The sequence below is a fragment of the Bombus pascuorum genome, chromosome 12, assembly GCF_905332965.1.
Source record: "Bombus pascuorum chromosome 12, iyBomPasc1.1, whole genome shotgun sequence".
Classification (NCBI taxonomy): Eukaryota; Metazoa; Arthropoda; class Insecta; order Hymenoptera; family Apidae; genus Bombus; species Bombus pascuorum.
Window position 1 is genome coordinate 5068261 of NC_083499.1, and position 19158 is coordinate 5087418.

Below are 19158 nucleotides of genomic sequence, written 5' to 3' on the forward strand. Positions count from 1 at the left end.
CGCCGTCACGAATAACGAGCGAATGTGCGGTTCACTTGAAATTAGGGATCCCCAATGTGCACGCGCATGCGCAGGAACGCAACTTTTTGTCTTGAATAGCGGTCGTCTGCTAGCCAGTCGTCCGTCCATCGAGACCGTGTTGAGGATGTCGTTCAGTCAGTTCGAGGTTGTACGACGAAGAAGACGTTTCGCAGTTCGATGGCAGCCGTCAGTGGAGTCTGATCTACATAACACTGCAAAATACTTTACGTTCGCGTAACGCAAGTTGAGAAAACTTAATAGTGACGAGTTTTATATTGTGCTACAAGAAGATCTCTTTCTTATAGCCATGGCTTCAGTAAAGGTAGCTGTGAGAGTTCGTCCCTTTAACAAAAGGTGCGTACAACTAGTGATAACCTATGTTTGACGTGTGTTTTATTTATTTTCATTGTTATGTGTTTGATATACGAGCTGCGCGTTCTCCAGTACATTCTTCGTCATGAATTTTATTCAATGCCTGTTTTTGAGATCCCAGTTTTTACAATTGACCAGGTAGCGAATCAAAGACTGTTGCTTATGACTTAGACGACAAAGTCTTCGCAAAAGATGTTTTTGCCATACAATTCGCGAACGTTCGACCTTCGAACGTAACGCATTCTATGGAACGATCAATCATATGGTTTCGATCGACCCACGGTGCGACTGACGACTGGGCGACAAGATTCTGCCACCTGCTGTCATTCCCTCTAATGTTATTGTTATGCAAATGTTTTTCCCTATCGACTATCTGTTTTTTTCTTTTCGCGTTATATTATTTGTTGAAACATTAATGAAAATATCAAGTGCTCAGTTCTATGGATAGAGATGTGAATCTGTCAAATTTATATTCCAGGGAGTCGGCGAAGAATGCAAAGATGATCGTACAAATGGATGGCAAAAACACAAGAATTTTGAATATTAAGGTATTTCCTAGCATTTAAAAAAATTAGTTGTAAAAAATATTAGATATCTCTTATTAAGGTTAACCTTGCTGCGTTCTTCACAGTATTTTCAACTATTTGTGGTTATGTCATTCTTCAAAAATATCTAAAGTCTGATTCCTAATTTTATATTAAAGTTTTCTTAAAACGACAAATTCTTTTGCTTATTAAAATAAAGGTTAGAGACAAAACTTCGAAGATTGTGATAAGGTTAACATACCAGACTAGGACTACAAATGACTAGAGTATGAAATTTGTTTATACTCCAATAATATAATGTTGTAACTTTATAGAATTTCTATAAGAAATTGGAAAGTTGGTCATTTTACAAGTTCCAACATTGTATGTTATATACGTTCTTATGCAGTTTCCATGTATAATCCGCAACAAGCGACTCCTGTTGCAGTTCCTTAAGCCAATCCTTATGCAGTTCGTCCTTAATGATCGCACGGGCGAACTTTCTAAAAAGATTTCTAGACTGTAGAGCGATTTTTTTACGTCCCGAACTACCATTGACCGCCACACCGTTAAAACGCTCGGAGCTCAAATCGTGTCATAATTTCTGGTCGACCGAACCTCGGCTATTGACCCATTAACGTCACAATGACCGCGACATATATTGTTTGTAGACGTGCAAAATTTTTTTTACCATACGGAGACTATTTGTTATTCTAACATTACATCATTGATATCCACGCTTGCCGAGCGAAATCTTTGACCGAGCTAGTAAGAGCAAGATAGCGAACGGCATGTCATCTGATCGGAGAAAGTGCGAAAATTGTTGCTGGACCAATCCCGCACCACTCCGTTTCCGTCCCACGACACTAACCACAAAACTAACCAATTATATCGCAATTAAGAATTAACAGCTACCAAATCTATCAAAATCACAAATTATAGGTTTTTGGAATTATCGAAAATACGTAATGTGTTTTTTAATAAAATTAATATTAACTTTCATCGGGATGAAAATTTGATTTTTGTTTCTATCAAAATATTGTAATTGTAAAAATTTTTATGTATGTAGTATCATATAATATTTAAAATTCAAGTTTGATATATATTTCTATATAGAGTTAGCAGACGCTGCGTGTAAGTGAACTTTTGTTCGTCTCTGTATGACCAATATATAGGTCTTAGAGCTAATTATATCGTCCTCATTAATGCTTTGGGGTAAATTTGGTTCGTGTACGATATTAATAGAAATTTCTATTTTGTTCACTTGTTATGAGTAGGTCGTAAATGTTTGTGCAAATTTATATTAATATGAATAAAAATATGAAGAAATGAAACCCACGCGAAGATTTATTATGTTCGTTAACTTTTATGTGTATTTTACATCTTTAAGTTTTCTATAAACGTCTAACTATCCACCTAGTCATGAATCTTTAATTTCTGATTCCTTTTTCTATCTGGAATGACTCAATGTTAAAAATACGAGTTTTATATTTTCGTACAATTCCTTTTATCGCTCCAGGATCACTCCTGTACCTTGTTACAAAAGGAAATAATTTTTACGTAATTTATGATTACCGCTTACCTTTATTTCATGTTAATTATCATAAAATATATTTCCCGTTTTATCGGTGATAATGTGACAAGACAGCTTTATGAAAATCTAGCGCATGCAACATTATGGAGATCACGATGCATTCTATGGCGCGCGTAACGCTGTTGGCTATATGTATATGTTTGTTGTTAATTGAGACAAACAGTTAAATAAATAAAATTCTTCTTTGTAAGAATAATTTTAAATATGCTAGCGAATCCACGTTTGACGAATTTAAAACATTACATATATCAGCCGATTCATTTTAACAAATAGATTACGAAAATACCACAATTATTTTGCGGGAAATTATTATTATTATTATTTTAGTGAAATATGCTAGATACTTACTATATCTTCGTATTGTACTAGATTTTTGAACAATGGCTGACATTGATTTTATTAACTTTATTTTATCCAATAAAAGATCACATTTAATTTCTATATAATATAAATAAAGTACATATATTTTATAATGTTACATTTTATAATTTATAATAACATTATAAAGTATAATTGTATTATAACATATGATATTTTTTGTTAGGAATATTTCTAATTTGATTTCCTATCTAGAATACTGAAACAAAGAACAATGAATTCACAAAGTGCAACGAAATCGATGACCTCAACAAGTCGAACGTGATGATTCAAACGTTTTAACGTTTTCTCAAGGACGAACTTGAAATTTCTTACGGCATCGAGCGCGTTGATCCGATCCTAGAACGATAATGACTCCTCATCTTTAGCACTTTTTTGTCTATTGTATGATATTTCATGATGGACAAACATAGAAGAATTTTATTTTTTAATTGTTTGCTATTCGCTTTGTGTTGCATAATGTACGGAGTGCCTCTTGATAGTATACGATTATAGTTATGTGGGATGCAGCCTTACGAATGCACGTGATATAACAGCTTGCTGTTTGCCAGCCACTTGTGAATGATGCGCTTCTTCGGTATCAATCATCGTACAGGCTTTTAACCCGTGTCGATCTATCCAATATTCCTTTTCTTTAATATGACCAATCAATTATAATCCAATATTAAATCCAATATTAAAGAAATAGTTCACATGGGACACGTGAAAATCTTTATCTTCAGAAATTGTTGGGAACTTTGAAAAATGTATTTAACTTATCTTTTTCAATGAAATAACTAAACATTAAGGTCATTGAACCACAGACGAGGTACAGAAACTGTGCCTTGAACTTTATATTTTAATCTTAAAGAGAAGTCTATGATGCATACAGCTCGATCAATAAAAGGAGCTTTCGTTTGTTAATGAAGGATCCAATGAATTTGGTCCAATGGATCTGAATCGAGAAAAACATTTCTTTTTATAAAATGAGATAATTATTGACTTTATTATTTTATTATTTCCAGGCATCGAGTAATAGCAAAGACATCGACAGAGAGAAATTCAAAGACTTCACGTTTGATCATTCTTATTGCTCCGTTGACTCAAACGATGACAACTATGCATCTCAGGAACAGGTATATATTCGTTTTTTTAAAGCTTATCATCAATCTATCAATTCGAAATTAATAATAGCACGATACAGATTAAATAAATCATTGAATCCAACGATGCATTAGAAATAAAAGAGTACTTTTTCTTACATTATGTGTGTTCATTTGAATATACGAGCCATTAATTATTATGAACAATATGTTAAGTAATTTTTTATTTCATTTGCAATGAGAATCAAATTATTTTTAATTAAATAAGTTCGTTCTCTTTGGAGTTAATTTTGTCCTCAATAAAAAATTATCGCCATCGATTGATTCGCATCGGGCAATATCCCACATTGGGCAATGTTTTGACGGTGAGCCACGATCAGAATTAAAATAGAAGACCGGCATGCGTGCACCGGTATAGCAACCATTGTCGTAAGAGAATAGATTCTAATTAAAGATTTTACACTTTTCAAAATTTTAAGGATCATGTCTAAATAATTATAAATTATTTTGTTACCGTGATAAGTGATAAGTCTGACTTGTCTTTTATCGCATGTGTAATAAATGATGATACATCTTGTAAGTAAAAAAAATATTTCGCTTTTATCATTTGTAGAATTAATCAAAACATGCATATTTGTTTAATACTTATCGACCATCTTGATTCCTCTGGTGACCCGTTAAAACTCTTTTAAGTAAATCACTATCAAAATTCCCCTATCAATGCGTACAGTTAAGTACACATAAGGTGTGTCTGATGCTATTTTTAAATTCGATAAGGAGCACTTATTTTGATTTATCATAAACGTTGATGCTTGTTAGTTACTATCATATCAAAAACAGATAGCTAATCCTTTTTCTATTTTAGGTTTTCTATGATCTTGGTACGGACGTAATAGAAAGTGCCTTCGAGGGCTACAATGCCTGCGTCTTTGCCTACGGCCAGACAGGGTCTGGAAAGACCTTTACCATGATGGGCACACCGGTAATATTTTAATCGTTTAGTTTACCAACATGATCATTTCACCTTTATCCTTTTATAAAAGATTACTCTTCTTTGATCTTCTACAATATTCCACTTTGCTCAGTAAATTTTATCTTTATGTTTGATATTCGAACATCCTAGATTTAGTGTAATATTTGAGTAATTCTGCAAATTTAGTTTGATATCTGGATAATTCCCTAATATTAGTTTGATATTTGAATAATTCCGCAAAATTATTATTGAATGTAATTCCCTAATTGTTTTAAGCATTTAGAACATTTTTTATAAAATTTTATCCATGGGGAAAAAATCGTAGAGATACAAAAGTTACCATACTTTTAATGAGTTTAATACGCTCCGATGCTTCTAGATCGCTCGATCACATAGTTCACTTATCATCAATGCAGAAACCCATTACGTTATTGCGAAACATTGGTTCGTACTTTCACTGGCCAGTTGATTTCTATGATTTTTCTTCGCCTTATACTGTATTTCTTTACCCAGAAAAGAATCCTTACCTTTAACGTGTAATAATTTTATCATTTTCAATTTCAGGAATCTCAAGGATTAATACCACGGATCTGTAAGACGTTATTTGCTAGAATGGCAGCTGGTAAAGAGAGCGGAGCGTCATATAGAACCGAAGTATCATTCCTGGAAATACACAATGAAAAAGTGAGGGATCTATTGGATCAGTCAAAGACTCATTCTCTCCGAGTGCGGGAACATCCTGTAAAAGGGCCTTATGTCCAAGGCCTGTCGAGCCACCTTGTGTACGATTATTCAGACATTCAGGTAAATGAACCCGCCCTCGCTTCCTGCTCGTTCCGCACTCACAACACACTTGTGAGAGAGGTAGTTTAAAATAGTTGTTCCCGCGTTTGTAGGAATGTATGGTGAGAGGGAACACACATAGAACTACGGCGAGCACAAAGATGAACGACGTGAGCAGTAGGAGTCACGCGATTTTTACGATCACATTCGTGCAAGCTGGACTATCCGAAGGCAATATGCCGTCGGAAACCGTTTCGAAGGTGCATCTTGTCGACTTGGCTGGAAGGTAATAGAGACGTGTGTCTTAAGCATAATTTCTGTTTTTGGAATCATCGGATTAACACGCGAGATGTGAGCAGAAAGTTCGTACAAAACATTACTGAGTTTTTAATACTTTTTTCTTTTACTTCCTATTGTAATTGAAACTTGATAAACGACTGGAGATTTTATAAAAATTATTTCTATTGGAATAGGAGAAGCTTTGTTTATAGAATGTATAAATGTAATAACGAATTAAAGAATGTCTTGTGAAGAGATCTTACCGAAGAAAGGAATGCCAACATTGAAATGAAGCTTTCCTTTGAAAACAAGGAAATGTTTATTTGCAAGATAATTGAGTTCAATTCCATTATTATAAAAATTTATCGTATATTTACTATTAAATCACATTTTTAAAATAGCAACACTTGGTGATAAATAGCTTGAGTGATTCTCTTACAAATCTCTGCATAATGTACTTTTAGTTGAATGAAGTAATTATATACTTTGAACCTTTTGCTCACATTCTTAAAATCATTAAGAAATATAGATATCTAAGATGTAAGGTAGAAATGTAAGGTAGATGTAAGCAAAAGTTGAGTTCACATTTGTTTACCTATGTTTGTTTAGCGAACGTGCGAATGCAACGGGTGCGACAGGCAAACGACTAAAAGAGGGTGCACATATCAATAAGTCACTGGTAACATTAGGTTCTGTGATATCGGCGCTCTCGGAAATTAGTTCCATGGGAGACACGTCTTCCTCTTCTAAGCGCAGTTCCTTCATACCTTATCGAGATAGTGTACTGACGTGGTTGTTGAAGGACTCCCTTGGAGGTAACTCAAAAACGATTATGATAGCTACTATTAGTCCGGCGGATTGTAATTACGGCGAGACCCTCAGTACGCTCAGGTACGCTAACCGAGCGAAAAATATTATTAATAAACCTACCATTAACGAAGATCCGAACGTTAAATTGATTAAAGAACTCAGAGAGGAGATAAGAACATTGAAATCTCTTATGAAGGAAATGGTAAGTCCTAAAAAAGATACACACTTTCTCCTTTACCAATTAAGAAAAAATTCGATTAAAAAGTGAAATTTTACCTGTTCATTGCAGAGCCTTGAAAGACCACCGCAATTATTATTAGATCAAATACATGAGAAACAAAAGCAAGAAAAAGTTTTGACCGAGGAATGGACGGAAAAGTGGCGAGAAACTCAGCAGATTCTCCAAGAGCAAAAAGCACTAGGTCTCCGCAAAAGCGGCGTCGGCGTCGTTTTAGATTCGGAGATGCCACATTTAGTAGGCATCGATGATGATCTTCTTAGCACTGGTGTTACACTTTACCATTTGAAAGAGGGTAGAACTTTAGTGGGAACGGAAGAAGCACCAACCACACAGGTAATCATTTCATTTATTTATCCTAATAAAAATTAAGATTTGTTGAATCTGAATACTAGTTGAATTACGGGAATATATATACACATATTTTATGAATTATGATATAATGTGTGCTACTTAATAAATAGGATATTGTATTGACTGGTGCGGATGTCGAGCCAGAACACTGTGTGGTGGAGCTAGACAGTGGCATAGCAATATTACATCCGCTTTCTCCTCACTGTTGGATCAACACCGCTCAAGTAGACAAGCCAACGCGGCTGTCACAAGGATGTATTATCCTCCTTGGCCGGAACAATATGTTCCGATATAACGATCCAGCTGAAGCGGCGAAATTAAGAAAGGAAGGTGGAACGGGTAATGGTAACTTACAATCCACGGTCGCCAATCTTTCAAGATTGTCTCTCTTGAGTTGGAGTGTCTCGGATTTGCATGCTTCATCATCTAGCGATAACCTTTTAAATTCGAGCGAAGATCTCCGAGCGCTTGAAGAACTAGAACAACAAAAAGCAGCCCTTATCAAAGAAAAAGAAGACTTCAAGGTTCGTGAATTAACTAATTAACTTTATACGATATTAATTTTTATGCCAATTAAATCCGTTATAGTTTATTACTATAATTAATAATTTAATAATCATAGAATATTATTTCTAGTACTCTAGTTATATTATTATTAATATCCTACACATAAAAATATTTAAATTAGTGCAAATGGAATGTTAAAGGAAAGCTTTGAGCTAAAATAAATAATAAAAATTTTTCATTTTAATTTGCATAGAGAGAGCAGGAAGAACGAGAAGAAAGATGGGCCGCGAGAAGAGAGGCTCTAGAAGGAGCGCAGCGCGAATTGGAACGCGAATGGGGTGCCCAATGGAAAGAATGGGTTGACGCCATAGCGGCTTTGGAATCACGGCAACGCGAATTACACACGAGACGTCAGGTCCTGGAGCAAGAGCGCCGGGATGAAATGACGCAAGTAAGTGACTTGGATTCGCCGTCTCCAGATTTGAACGTAATGACCACGCATCACATCTACTTTATCCTTATTGCTCTTGGTATTCTTATTTGCTTGTCTGGCAACATCATCATCTCCTCGCACATTTGCCCGTTAGATATGTGACCCCAGAAAACGTGTGTAATAGTATTAGAGAGGAACATGTTCTCATTAAATCACGTTTATGTTCCTTATCAAGTATTCACAAGTGCACTTGAGTATCAAATGGTGTTCAGATATAGAAAGAATGAGGTATATCATCAACATTGACGATAATCACATTTTTTCATTTTAGTTTAACTGTAAATATAGAAATCTATTTTAAAAAGAGCTTAAGGTGTCTCTAGCCGACGAATCAGCGTCTATATCAGGATTTTCTCCTGAATTGTAATATAATGTAACCAATGTAAAAGTACATTGTTAACGGGACAATATTTGTCCGATATTATATAACTGAATCATATTTTTATTGTATAAAAATGTTTCATATTCTTTTTGTATAATAGTTGTCTGTCTTTACGTAGATTCTATTACGGGTTTTTAATACGAATCGTGCCTAATATCATGTAGACTATAATTTTAACGCTCATTTTTTTAATGGCGAATTAGAAGAGAAGCTTAAATGACGATAAGTTGCCTAAATACGATAAAAGTGCCAGTGTTGCTAAGATTTTGCCGGACAAATATGGCATTTCGTGGAATGTTATACGTTAAGTACTTTGTAGACAACAGTTGCAATGAACAGAGTAAAAAAAAAAGAGCTGGCTTGCCCTCTATAGAAACGTCTATATATATATATATATATGGGTTTGTTATGCGAGAAAAAACTGTTTATTGTATATATACATATATATAACATATATATATATGAATACTGTTGATTAATAAATTTTTCTTACAAAAATTGGCCTTCGATCTTCCACGATATAATATTTTGCATGCACACTTCTACTATCCGTATTCTATCTTTCATATATATTCTATTAAGTATTATATGTATACACAATCGAGAGAATTAACGCTCCCGATTAACAAACCCAGTGTATCTTGTTAACAATTTTGTTGGGGTACGTCCGCACATACACTTTGTCTAGTGCTGATGTGGGATTTAAAGATCTAACTAATCGAATTTTATAAGGTAATGTATTTATCGCGATTATCTCATCGTTTCTGTTTTCTTTTTCTTTTACCATTAATTTTTTTTCTTTTTCATTCTACATTTAATTGGATCTTTCAATAAATCTCGTATGAACTGACCTCTGCAATTATCATTGATGCATAAACAGATGGCATGCTTTTGTTTTTATTTTTATCCATTCTACATCATTCTTCTCTCCTAACCGATAACGGAGTATCTGTATACATGGTGACTTGTAAAACTATCATTTTTCGTTATTATCACTTCAAATGTAAGTTTAAAAGTTTATTTTTCGTTTAAACGTACAATTAGAAGAATATATATATATTATAATATATATATATATATATATATATAAAATGAAATTAATGAGAATTAAATAAAAGGAAAGGAAGAAAAAGAATGGAACTCGCATCTAAACTATATTTTTTTCAGTTATCTTTTTTGTTAATGTCTCGCTGTGTGTGTGGTACTAGGTAAAGGGTTTAGGTAGGGAAGTTGCGTCTCTTCGTACAACATTGCAGTCCAAACATCGTCAGTTTCAAGAGTTCATGAGCAATCACGAATGCGCACAAAAATTTCATCAATGGTGGGAGAAGGTAAGAGTCTAGACAGAAAAGAAAAAGTCGGTATAACATGCGGCACATATAGTCTGTATTTTGATAGCACGAACTATTGAAGTAAACGAGAGAAAAAACAAATTTTTAAAAATGTAATCGCATGTAACATATATGACCCTGCATCTTGTCTTTATTTATTTTTCTTTTTTTATTATTGCTTTGTTAATTAGCTCTTTATTCCTTTCTTTTGATCTTTCGTTTTAGCTATATAAATACTCTATATAAATACTCTAATGAAGTATTAACATAGAAACGAAGGTTCGCAATTTTTCAATTCAGAAAAAAATGTACCATTTCAGACGGACGACGGTGCTGGTAGCGACGGCAGCTTGCCAGAATCCTGGTCGAGCTTGAACGATGATAAATGCGTTGACGCGGTGAGAGAGCTTGTTAATCATCATGTAAGTGATTCTAAAACCATCCTTTCTCAAGTTTAACTATAATCTTAATGATTGGATTAATTCTAGAAACTAGTTCAAGCCATAACTTTTTTTAAGCAAGGACTTCATGTTTTTGTGAACTACATCTCTTTAATTATCATTTAGTCTTTTATTTACTTAACCACTAGACTGTGCATATTTATGCAAATCTTTATATCATTAAATTTTGTATATATGAATTTCATTAGAAAAATACAGTTCATAGAAAAATCAAAAACAAAAATTGGCTAGTTCCTATAATCAAGAGAACATTATAAAAGAATCAAGAAATAAAATCCAATTCTAAAAATCTACTTTCCAGAAGAAAGAATTGGCTGTATTGGAGACTGAGCTACAGAACAAGGTGAAATCCCTCAATGAACACCAGAGCAAGGTAGACAAGATGGAAGAAGAGTTGATGGAGATAGCTAAAACGCAAAAGCATATGTTTAATCTCGAGGTTAGGATACTGTTTACAACTAGAAGTTAACTTACTTTCCTTATTCTCATTAAATATTAAATATTTATGTTTCTAGTTTGAAGGAGAAGAAAACACAGAGAAGAAGTTGTTGTTGGCGACGCGGAGCCAAGAGCAATTGCAGGAGATCCTGAGAAGAAAACAAAGTCTTTCATTAAACTTGAAGCGTGCATTGCCTGCTTCACCAGGTGATCGTTCCTTGAGCGACGACGAATTTATTCACAATGGAGATATTGAATCGTTGCAGGGGTGCAATAGAAAACTTCAGATAGCTTCTGCCTTGAGTCTACTGCCACAAAATATTCCAAGTTCTATAGACACAGCAGATACTTTTCATACAGCTGCAGCTGACTCGCCTGAACCTAGAATTCTGTTTGAAAATTCGGAAACAAAAGAATCTCAGACATCATCAAGTGATAAGCAAAGAGAACCTAACAAGCAGCAGAAATCTTCCCCAGAAGTCCACTTAGAGAATGATAGAGCTAAATTGTGTGGAGTAGAAAGCAGAAGTTTGTTGAACTTAGATAGAAAGTCTTCAATAGATACGATCATCAAGTCAGAAAAGTGTAATGGCAGCGTTAACAGTGAGAAAACAGAATCAATGTCTCCAACGAATTCTATTACGGAGGAGGATATTCCTGAAGATTCGCTGGAGTCACCTGTGCAACAAAATCCAGCGATGAAACGATTGAACAAAAAAATCGCTCGTCAACGAAAAATGGTGGTGAGGTGCCTAGAGCCCGGCACACCCTCGAAAGAAGATCTGAATAGACAAATTGCGATCTTACAAGATCTTCAAAAGCAGCAAATTGAATTAGAAGTATCGCTTTTAGAAGACGAACGAAAGAATCTCAAGCAACAATCAGAATGTAATGATAGATTGACAGTTGATGATGCGAATGATCCTGCACAAACAGTAGAAACAATTTCGTGCCGTGATGTAGAGTCCACGACTAGCTCAGCCACGTTGCTGACCGTGGCCACAATGCAATCTCCAATTCTCAGGAACCACAGGCCTAATATCAATGGGGAGAACTTCTTAGAATCGGTAGTGCCACGAATATCAGCGGGAAGAGGATATTCAACAGTATATTTAACGGTAATTTATAATATGCATGATGTAAATTGGAAGATAACTAAAAATTATCTTTCAATAATGAAAATATGAAGATCATTTGTTATAATATCTGACCTTTCTTTTAGAGTCAAAATCGAGGTGATCGTTTGAGTAGCCCATATTCCCTGACAATCACGAGGTCTTTGCCATCTTTGATAGCAAACGAAGCCGATAACGACAATGTGATTAACAGAATCGTTAGTATACCTTCCTACGTGTTACGTGGAGCTGGCACGTCCAGTCACTACGAATATGAGGTACGCGTCGTAGCGCAGGACGATAGCTGGACGCTCTTACGTAGATATAGGAGATTTCGAGAACTGTATATTTCTATGAGACAAATGTATGGTAGCAAGGTGAGTAAGATTATTTTCTTCATTCTATTGATTGTCTTCATACATGAAATTTGTTAATTGTTATAATTAAACAATTATAATTTACGTCCCAAAATTTTTTTCTCAAAATTTTTTTCTCAAATAACAAATATGAGATGTAATAGTTGTGGGTGGTAGTGCTACTGCTGCAATAGATTGCGCTGAGAGGTACTGCTGCTTTTTCTTATTTAAAAATCGGACTACGAGCGCCGGGATTTGATAACCCGGGTCCCGAACGTTCGTAACCAAAAACGCTAACCACTGCGCTGTCGTCGTTCGACGATAGTTGTTGAGTGCCGTCACAGTATCCCCTTACCAGTGATAACGTTTCTTCTTTGTGTTATGCATATGGTCATATGACTTCGGTCATTGTCTCCATGTGCGGTTGCAAGAGTTCAATATCTGCGGATTTGTAGTTTCGATGCGGGGTAAGGGCAACTGCCGCTTGTTGTCAAACCCGTGCAGATGTTGCGCGAAGTCTTCGATGTGGCGGTGCGTCTGTCGGTACAGTGCAGGCGTTTTGACGTACGGTTGTAGGCCCCCGTTCTTCAGTATGACGTGCAAAGGTGATATACCCATAGAGACTTTGCGTTGGCTGCATCACTCTTGGCTCGGTCATCATCACGTATCCTGTCACCTGCTTGCATCGATCGCAGGTGAGGCGTCCAGATGCGTTGAAGACGGAAGGGCCGTTTCGTGTTCGTCATAGCGGTGGATCCAGTTTCCACAGTCTTAGATTCGCAATGATGAAGTCTCGATAGCGTTATCACAGTCACCTTTTTTCGCTGTCGATCACGTCAATTCACCAATTTGAGGTGTAATAGTTGTGGGTGATAGTGCTGCTGCTACTGGTATAGATTGCACTGATAGGTACTGCTGCTGGTATATACTGCACTGATAAGTACTGCTGCTGGTATATATTGCACTGATTGATAGGTACTGCTGCTGGTATATATTGCACTGATTGATAGGTACTGCTGCTGATATAGATTGCACTGATAGGTACTGCTGCTGGTATAGATTGCACTGGTAGATACCGCTGCTTTTTCTTATTTAAGTATCGTAGAAAGAAAAATCGGACTACGGGCGCCGGAATTTGAAAACCGGGGTCTCGAACGTTCGTAACCAAAGGCGCTAACCACTATGTTGCCGTCGTCCGGTGATAGTTGCTTTTGAATACTGGCACAAATATAATAGCTATGGTCATCAGAACTATTACAATTGAGGTGCGATAGTAGTCCTGACAGGTGGTGCTGCTGTATAGGTCGAGATGGGTAGAGGTCTCGTTGATGAGAGGTACTGCTGCTGTTGGTGTATAGGATTTTGTCTTACTCCGAGTTGCCTTCTTCTCAGTTAAGAATCATGGGGGCCCGGTGTGTCGCCACAGCGGTTCTCGGGCACCCCTCGATCGCAATAGGGATGGTCATCGTGGAGGTTTTGTCCGGTTGGAGTCCGGCACTACCACGCTGCTCTTCCCCCTAGAAGCGGCGGGCGTCCGTGCGGATTTCTTCCACAAAAAAAAAAAAGAAAAAAATAAAAAATAAAAAAAAGAAAAAATAAAAGAAATAAAAAAGAAACAAGTTAAGGATCATGGAAGAAAAATGGGATTACAGGTGCCAGGGTTTGAATCTGATTCCTGAACGTTTGTAACCAACAGCGCTAACCACTACTCTATCGTCGTTTACTCATAGTTTGCTGTAGAATGCCACTACACAATTAATTTTAGTATCCTAAATCCTTAATTTTAAAATCCTATTCCTCACGAATTTAATTATAGTCCTTTAACATTATTATAATATGTATCATAGCCATTTGCAAAAGATTAAAAATATTAGAAATACGGGAAGAAGAACATTTATAAATTTTTTGGCAGTTTTATATACTTCAATTAAATATACTATATTATTAATATACCTGTATATTAAATATACAGGTAGCAGCAATACGCTTTCCACCTCGACAAGTTTTTCCAAGATATGAAGTTGTGGCACGGCAACGTAGAAAACGACTAGAAGAATATTTACGACGGTTGATTCAGATCTGCTCAGAATTGCCGCACTGTGAGCCTCTCTACAAGTACAACGGCAACTTAAGTAACATAGATAAGCAATCGTTGCTGGAATTTAGTTCGTTCTTCAGACGTGGAACGTTCGAAAGCAGCAAATACGGAACAAGTTAAATAATTAAAGAAAAAAGACTACACATGATTCTCCGAATATAGAAGAATGAACAAATTCGAGTGGACGCATAATAGATATTTATAATTCGTTATGTATTTTTTATATCGATGAACTGGAGAAAAGCTAAAGTGGGAAAAAATATTAGCAAAGTATAATTACCACTTTTTGCGATGATTATTATGTATTTGCCAAAATACGTTTCCAAAAGTTTATTGTTTATAAGACTGATATATATATCGCATATTTAATATTTGTTTTATTCTTAGCATTAATAAAAGAAAAAAGATATTGTGAAATTTCTATTTAACGGGAAACAAAGATCTGATGTGTCTCGAAGCTATTCTCGACACGAAAATCATACATTAAAGTTAACATCGATGAAATTACACGATTTGATTACTTGTTACGGGTTACGAATATTTTCCTATTGTTTTTCTCCCGTTAAAATTTTTGCAATTTTCCAAGTGTACCTTTCTTGTTTCTCAAACGAAATTATTGATTCCATTGAATCTAAAATTGCGTCTATCACTAGTAAAATATGTAGCTAGTACCAATATTGTTACAAGATACGCACGATATAAAGAATAATTTGTTGTGCGCACAACCACGGTGACCATAATCGGGCGTTTATACTCGTGATAATAATTAGATTTCATAAATGATCGCGTTTATTTTTTCGTCGAACAGCGTCTTTTACACATCGTCAGGACTGAAAATTGACTGGATCTTAAAAGAAGCAAAAAATAAAGAAAGAAAAAGAGAAAGATAAAAAATATCGAACTTCCTCTTAATATGTAGTTATAAACTTATTGAATTATAATTTTACGAAGTGCAAATGATATCATATCGCTGTTGAAGTTCTTCCGATTTCGGGAATTTATATATAATATATATTGTATATGTATACACTGCGTTTCGCGGCAAAGTTTGTAAAGAAAAAAGAAAAAGGAACAGCGATGTTAAAGTTGACTTGAAATCGTTATGCAATGCTTATGGCAATGAAAGAATTGTTAGTAAGTGCTAACTTTGATATTATCGGTTATTCTCGGCAAAATGTTTATCCACTATATTTATAAAACTGCTTCTCGATAAAAGAAAAGAAGAATAATACATGCGCTTTTTAAGCCCAAGAATTCTCTATCATTATAATAATAAAAAAAAAAATCGCATCTCTCCATTACATGGCCAGATCATTTTGCCTTGAATTCTCTAATAAGTAAAAAGAATGTTATTGATGAAGCTTATACTTAAGCCCTTGTTGTTTAGTATCGAATGAAACTTATAGCAATACGTATTGTCACTGAAGTGGATAATCAAGTTCGTGACTGATGAGCGATACGTATTCCATGGCTGTGTATAAACGGACTTCAAACCCCGAGGAATTGTCCTGGACGGCTAGTGGTACTAGTAATTTGTAGCCGCGAGGTCTGTGCATTTAGCAAATTATTTAGACAAACATTATACCTCATGTTTCATACAGTTTCCGAGAAAAAGAATAAAGAAAAAAAAACCATCAACCGCTTTTTTATACTCGATCTATGCGATCTATGTTCTTTAAATGTAAAAAGACACAATAAATTTGTCATAGCTCGATTATTTCTAATTAATAATCCTATAACCTATAAAATAGAAAAATAAGCTACAAATTGTAATAAAAAACAAAAAAAAAACCGTTAAGGGCTTTAAATGTGTTTTACAATTAACATGCAATGGATGTCAGATAAATACAATCATTATTTATTATTTTTGTTACTCGTTTTACAAATGTAAATTTATATCTTGAGCATTGTTTTGAGACACTAGATTTCTATCCGATGTGATTGTTCAACGAATACTTATTATTAAAAAATACTGGTTCATCCAGTTTCTTATAATGTACATTTTCATCTTGATTTGTACCATGTCATGAGACGATTAATATATCCGTAGTAGAAGTTTGTAAATAACAAATTACGAACGACGAATTTAAACGAAATACAAAAGCTAAACGATCAATATATGAATAGGCACTATCCTTTTATAATAAATTATGAATATTATGCTTAGCATACCTACAGTTAAATGAACACTTGCTCGCTCGCTAAATTATCCGCAAACGGCGCAACAATTACCCTTGTGGCGAAATAAAATGTTAAACCAAACGTAACAGAGATTGGTAATGCGGGCAATGCCTTCTTGAATATAGCCAGTAACAATAGTGTCAAGCAAAGCCCCTGGAAATAAAAATGTTCGCAATAAAACTTTTACTATTTTAATATAAGATATAAATTACAAAACACGTACAATAAGAATAGCAACGAAACAAGCCAACGTGGTGTTCCAATCGCCATAACTGGAAGCTTTCCCAACTAAAACACTGTAGAATATAAAATCACCAAGACCTAATTTCACACCTCGTTCTTCTTCGGTAATTGCAATTTGCTGCCCTTGTGATTCACGCGCAACGCGATTATCTTGTTGCCTTGATCTTTCTGTTAGGGATAAAGTGTTTTCACGTACTTCTTGCGCTCGCCTCGCTCCTCGATCACCTGATAATAAAATATTACATCAAGTTACAATAACTGAATAGGTAGTACGCTAGTAGTTTATTTGCTACCATGTGTATCTATCCATTCAGGAGTAAACCCACTCTCTTCTGCATCTCCCGATGCAGGATTGTGTTGATTATCTGCTTGATCACTCATTGTATATGTCGTGCTGTCACCAGTAGCATTGTCGCTGGTAGTCATCGTTGCAGTTTGTACATAACCAGCGTAAGTCATTGTGGTTGTGTACATAATTGTAGAAGAATAAATCAATGCAGGAAAAATAGACTCATTTCGCTCTTGTGCGGTCTCAACAAGTATTCTTAGAGGTCCTTTTGGTGTTAACACAGCAATTAAATCTAAATGGAAAATTATAAAAACTTACATGTATTTCATCTGCAATGCGTTTGTACTTTAAAATAACAAATCTATTTTACCCCAAATGCTGATAACACCTAGTACAACCCATGCTGTCCATTCTGGCAAATATTTGATAAAAACAAGCGCCATTAGAGCAGAGATAAAAATAAGATATGCTTGTTGTAATTGCAAGGGACCTTGCCAATGTATACATATCATTCCAACTACTCCAAAATTCCACAGAACTAAGCCTAATGTAAACAAGTCCATTGGAATGTTGTATGCCTTTAATACTTGCCTACAAAAGACATTTTTTTGAAATGTTAAGACCACAAAAAGTAGTTAGTAAAATGACAATACTCACTCGCAATATAACATGGAAAACATAGATAACAACAATAAGGAACTTATTATCAACCATCCATGGATTACTTTGTAAAATTTGTATTTGTATAGGACAATAAGTATCACAGTCATAAATACAATGACACTCATGAGTATCAAAGAGTTAGCAACTGCTTGCCAAGCCTTGGTACTTGTGTCAGCACTGTCTTCATGAAACGGAGTGTATACTCTAAAAGTAATAATACAATCATAAAACACAACTATCATCTTATACAAACAATATACAAAAGACTTCAAAGTGTACTTACAAATACATTCCTTTGGTTGTATAGAAGTTTATAGAACTAATTGTGGCAACTACAACTAACATACAAAGGGATACAGGCACAAATAATTTAATGACATGTGCTGCTCCATACTTTAATTCCTCTTCCTCTTCATCTCTATAATTTCTAGATCTACCCTGGCCACTATTGCCTGATGTACCTCTCCTACCTGAACTTGCATTATTCGATATACCTGGTGTCTGAACATGGACTTCAGGAATACCATTTTCAATCTATAATTCGTACATATTATACAATATATATTTTTTGAGTTCTTTTAAGTTATCTATGTAGATAACTCAACCTGTATAAGTACCACATAATAAAATAAAATACCTCTTCGTTACTAATGCGAGAACGCCTTTTTCGACCAGTGACCAAGCCCAAATCGTCCGTGCGAGATTCCGCGACGTGACCGTCCATTAGGCTTGTATATTCGTCCGCCGAGTCGTAAATATCACTCTCAGACATTCATCAACGCTTATAGTTATGGACAAATTGACATAAGTGTCTTTGACAGCTTCACATACGCTTTTTTTATACTTCCGCACTTAGTTTAAGTCTTGTCACACAATAACGATTACGACTACATTCGAAAAATTTCACCGATATAAAAATAGTTAACTAATATTTATGCGTCTCGAGGATTATTCATGGGACTTTCAGAAAGCACGAAGATAATTTTTGATTACTTAAAAATGAACGACTTCAATAATTTTTCACTTTATAAATAAATTCTACACCTGATGGCAGCCATTTTACGAAATGATTCAGTAATTGCCCTCTATTGTCAAGCATTTGGAACTAAAAAGAGCGTAGTTACAAAATTTAAACTCTTTCTTAATTTTAAATTTGATATCACTAAAAATTAAATTGTCCAATTTTTGATAAT

General features: G+C 35.0%; 2 protein-coding genes across 8 annotated transcripts; one reads left to right on the plus strand and one right to left on the minus strand.

Annotated features, from left to right (window-relative positions):
• Window positions 1-266: 266 nt before the first annotated feature.
• Window positions 267-15468, plus strand: LOC132912612 (kinesin-like protein Klp98A). Its single transcript, XM_060970177.1, has 16 exons — window positions 267-375; window positions 872-941; window positions 3894-4004; window positions 4837-4953; window positions 5509-5748; window positions 5841-6013; window positions 6616-7018; window positions 7106-7390; window positions 7519-7932; window positions 8169-8366; window positions 9999-10121; window positions 10442-10543; window positions 10884-11021; window positions 11098-12138; window positions 12243-12512; window positions 14464-15468. Exons 1-16 carry the CDS (start codon window positions 329-331, stop codon window positions 14707-14709), a joined length of 3978 nt encoding a protein of 1325 aa, XP_060826160.1. The 5' UTR covers window positions 267-328; the 3' UTR covers window positions 14710-15468.
• On the minus strand, window positions 7384-19036 carry LOC132912611 (presenilin-1). 7 transcript variants are annotated; one of them, XM_060970172.1, is made up of 8 exons: window positions 18603-19035; window positions 18249-18499; window positions 17960-18169; window positions 17673-17893; window positions 17307-17594; window positions 16994-17238; window positions 16766-16923; window positions 7384-7884 (listed from the first exon to the last, which is right to left on the minus strand). In XM_060970172.1, exons 1-7 carry the CDS (start codon window positions 18735-18737, stop codon window positions 16768-16770), a joined length of 1506 nt encoding a protein of 501 aa, XP_060826155.1. In that variant the 5' UTR covers window positions 18738-19035; the 3' UTR covers window positions 7384-7884; window positions 16766-16767. The 7 variants fall into 7 exon arrangements, with proteins under 7 accessions (XP_060826155.1, XP_060826152.1, XP_060826158.1 ...); XM_060970169.1 differs by having other exon boundaries at window positions 16762-16923; XM_060970175.1 differs by lacking the exon at window positions 7384-7884 and adding an exon at window positions 9989-10129.
• Window positions 19037-19158: the final 122 nt, after the last annotated feature.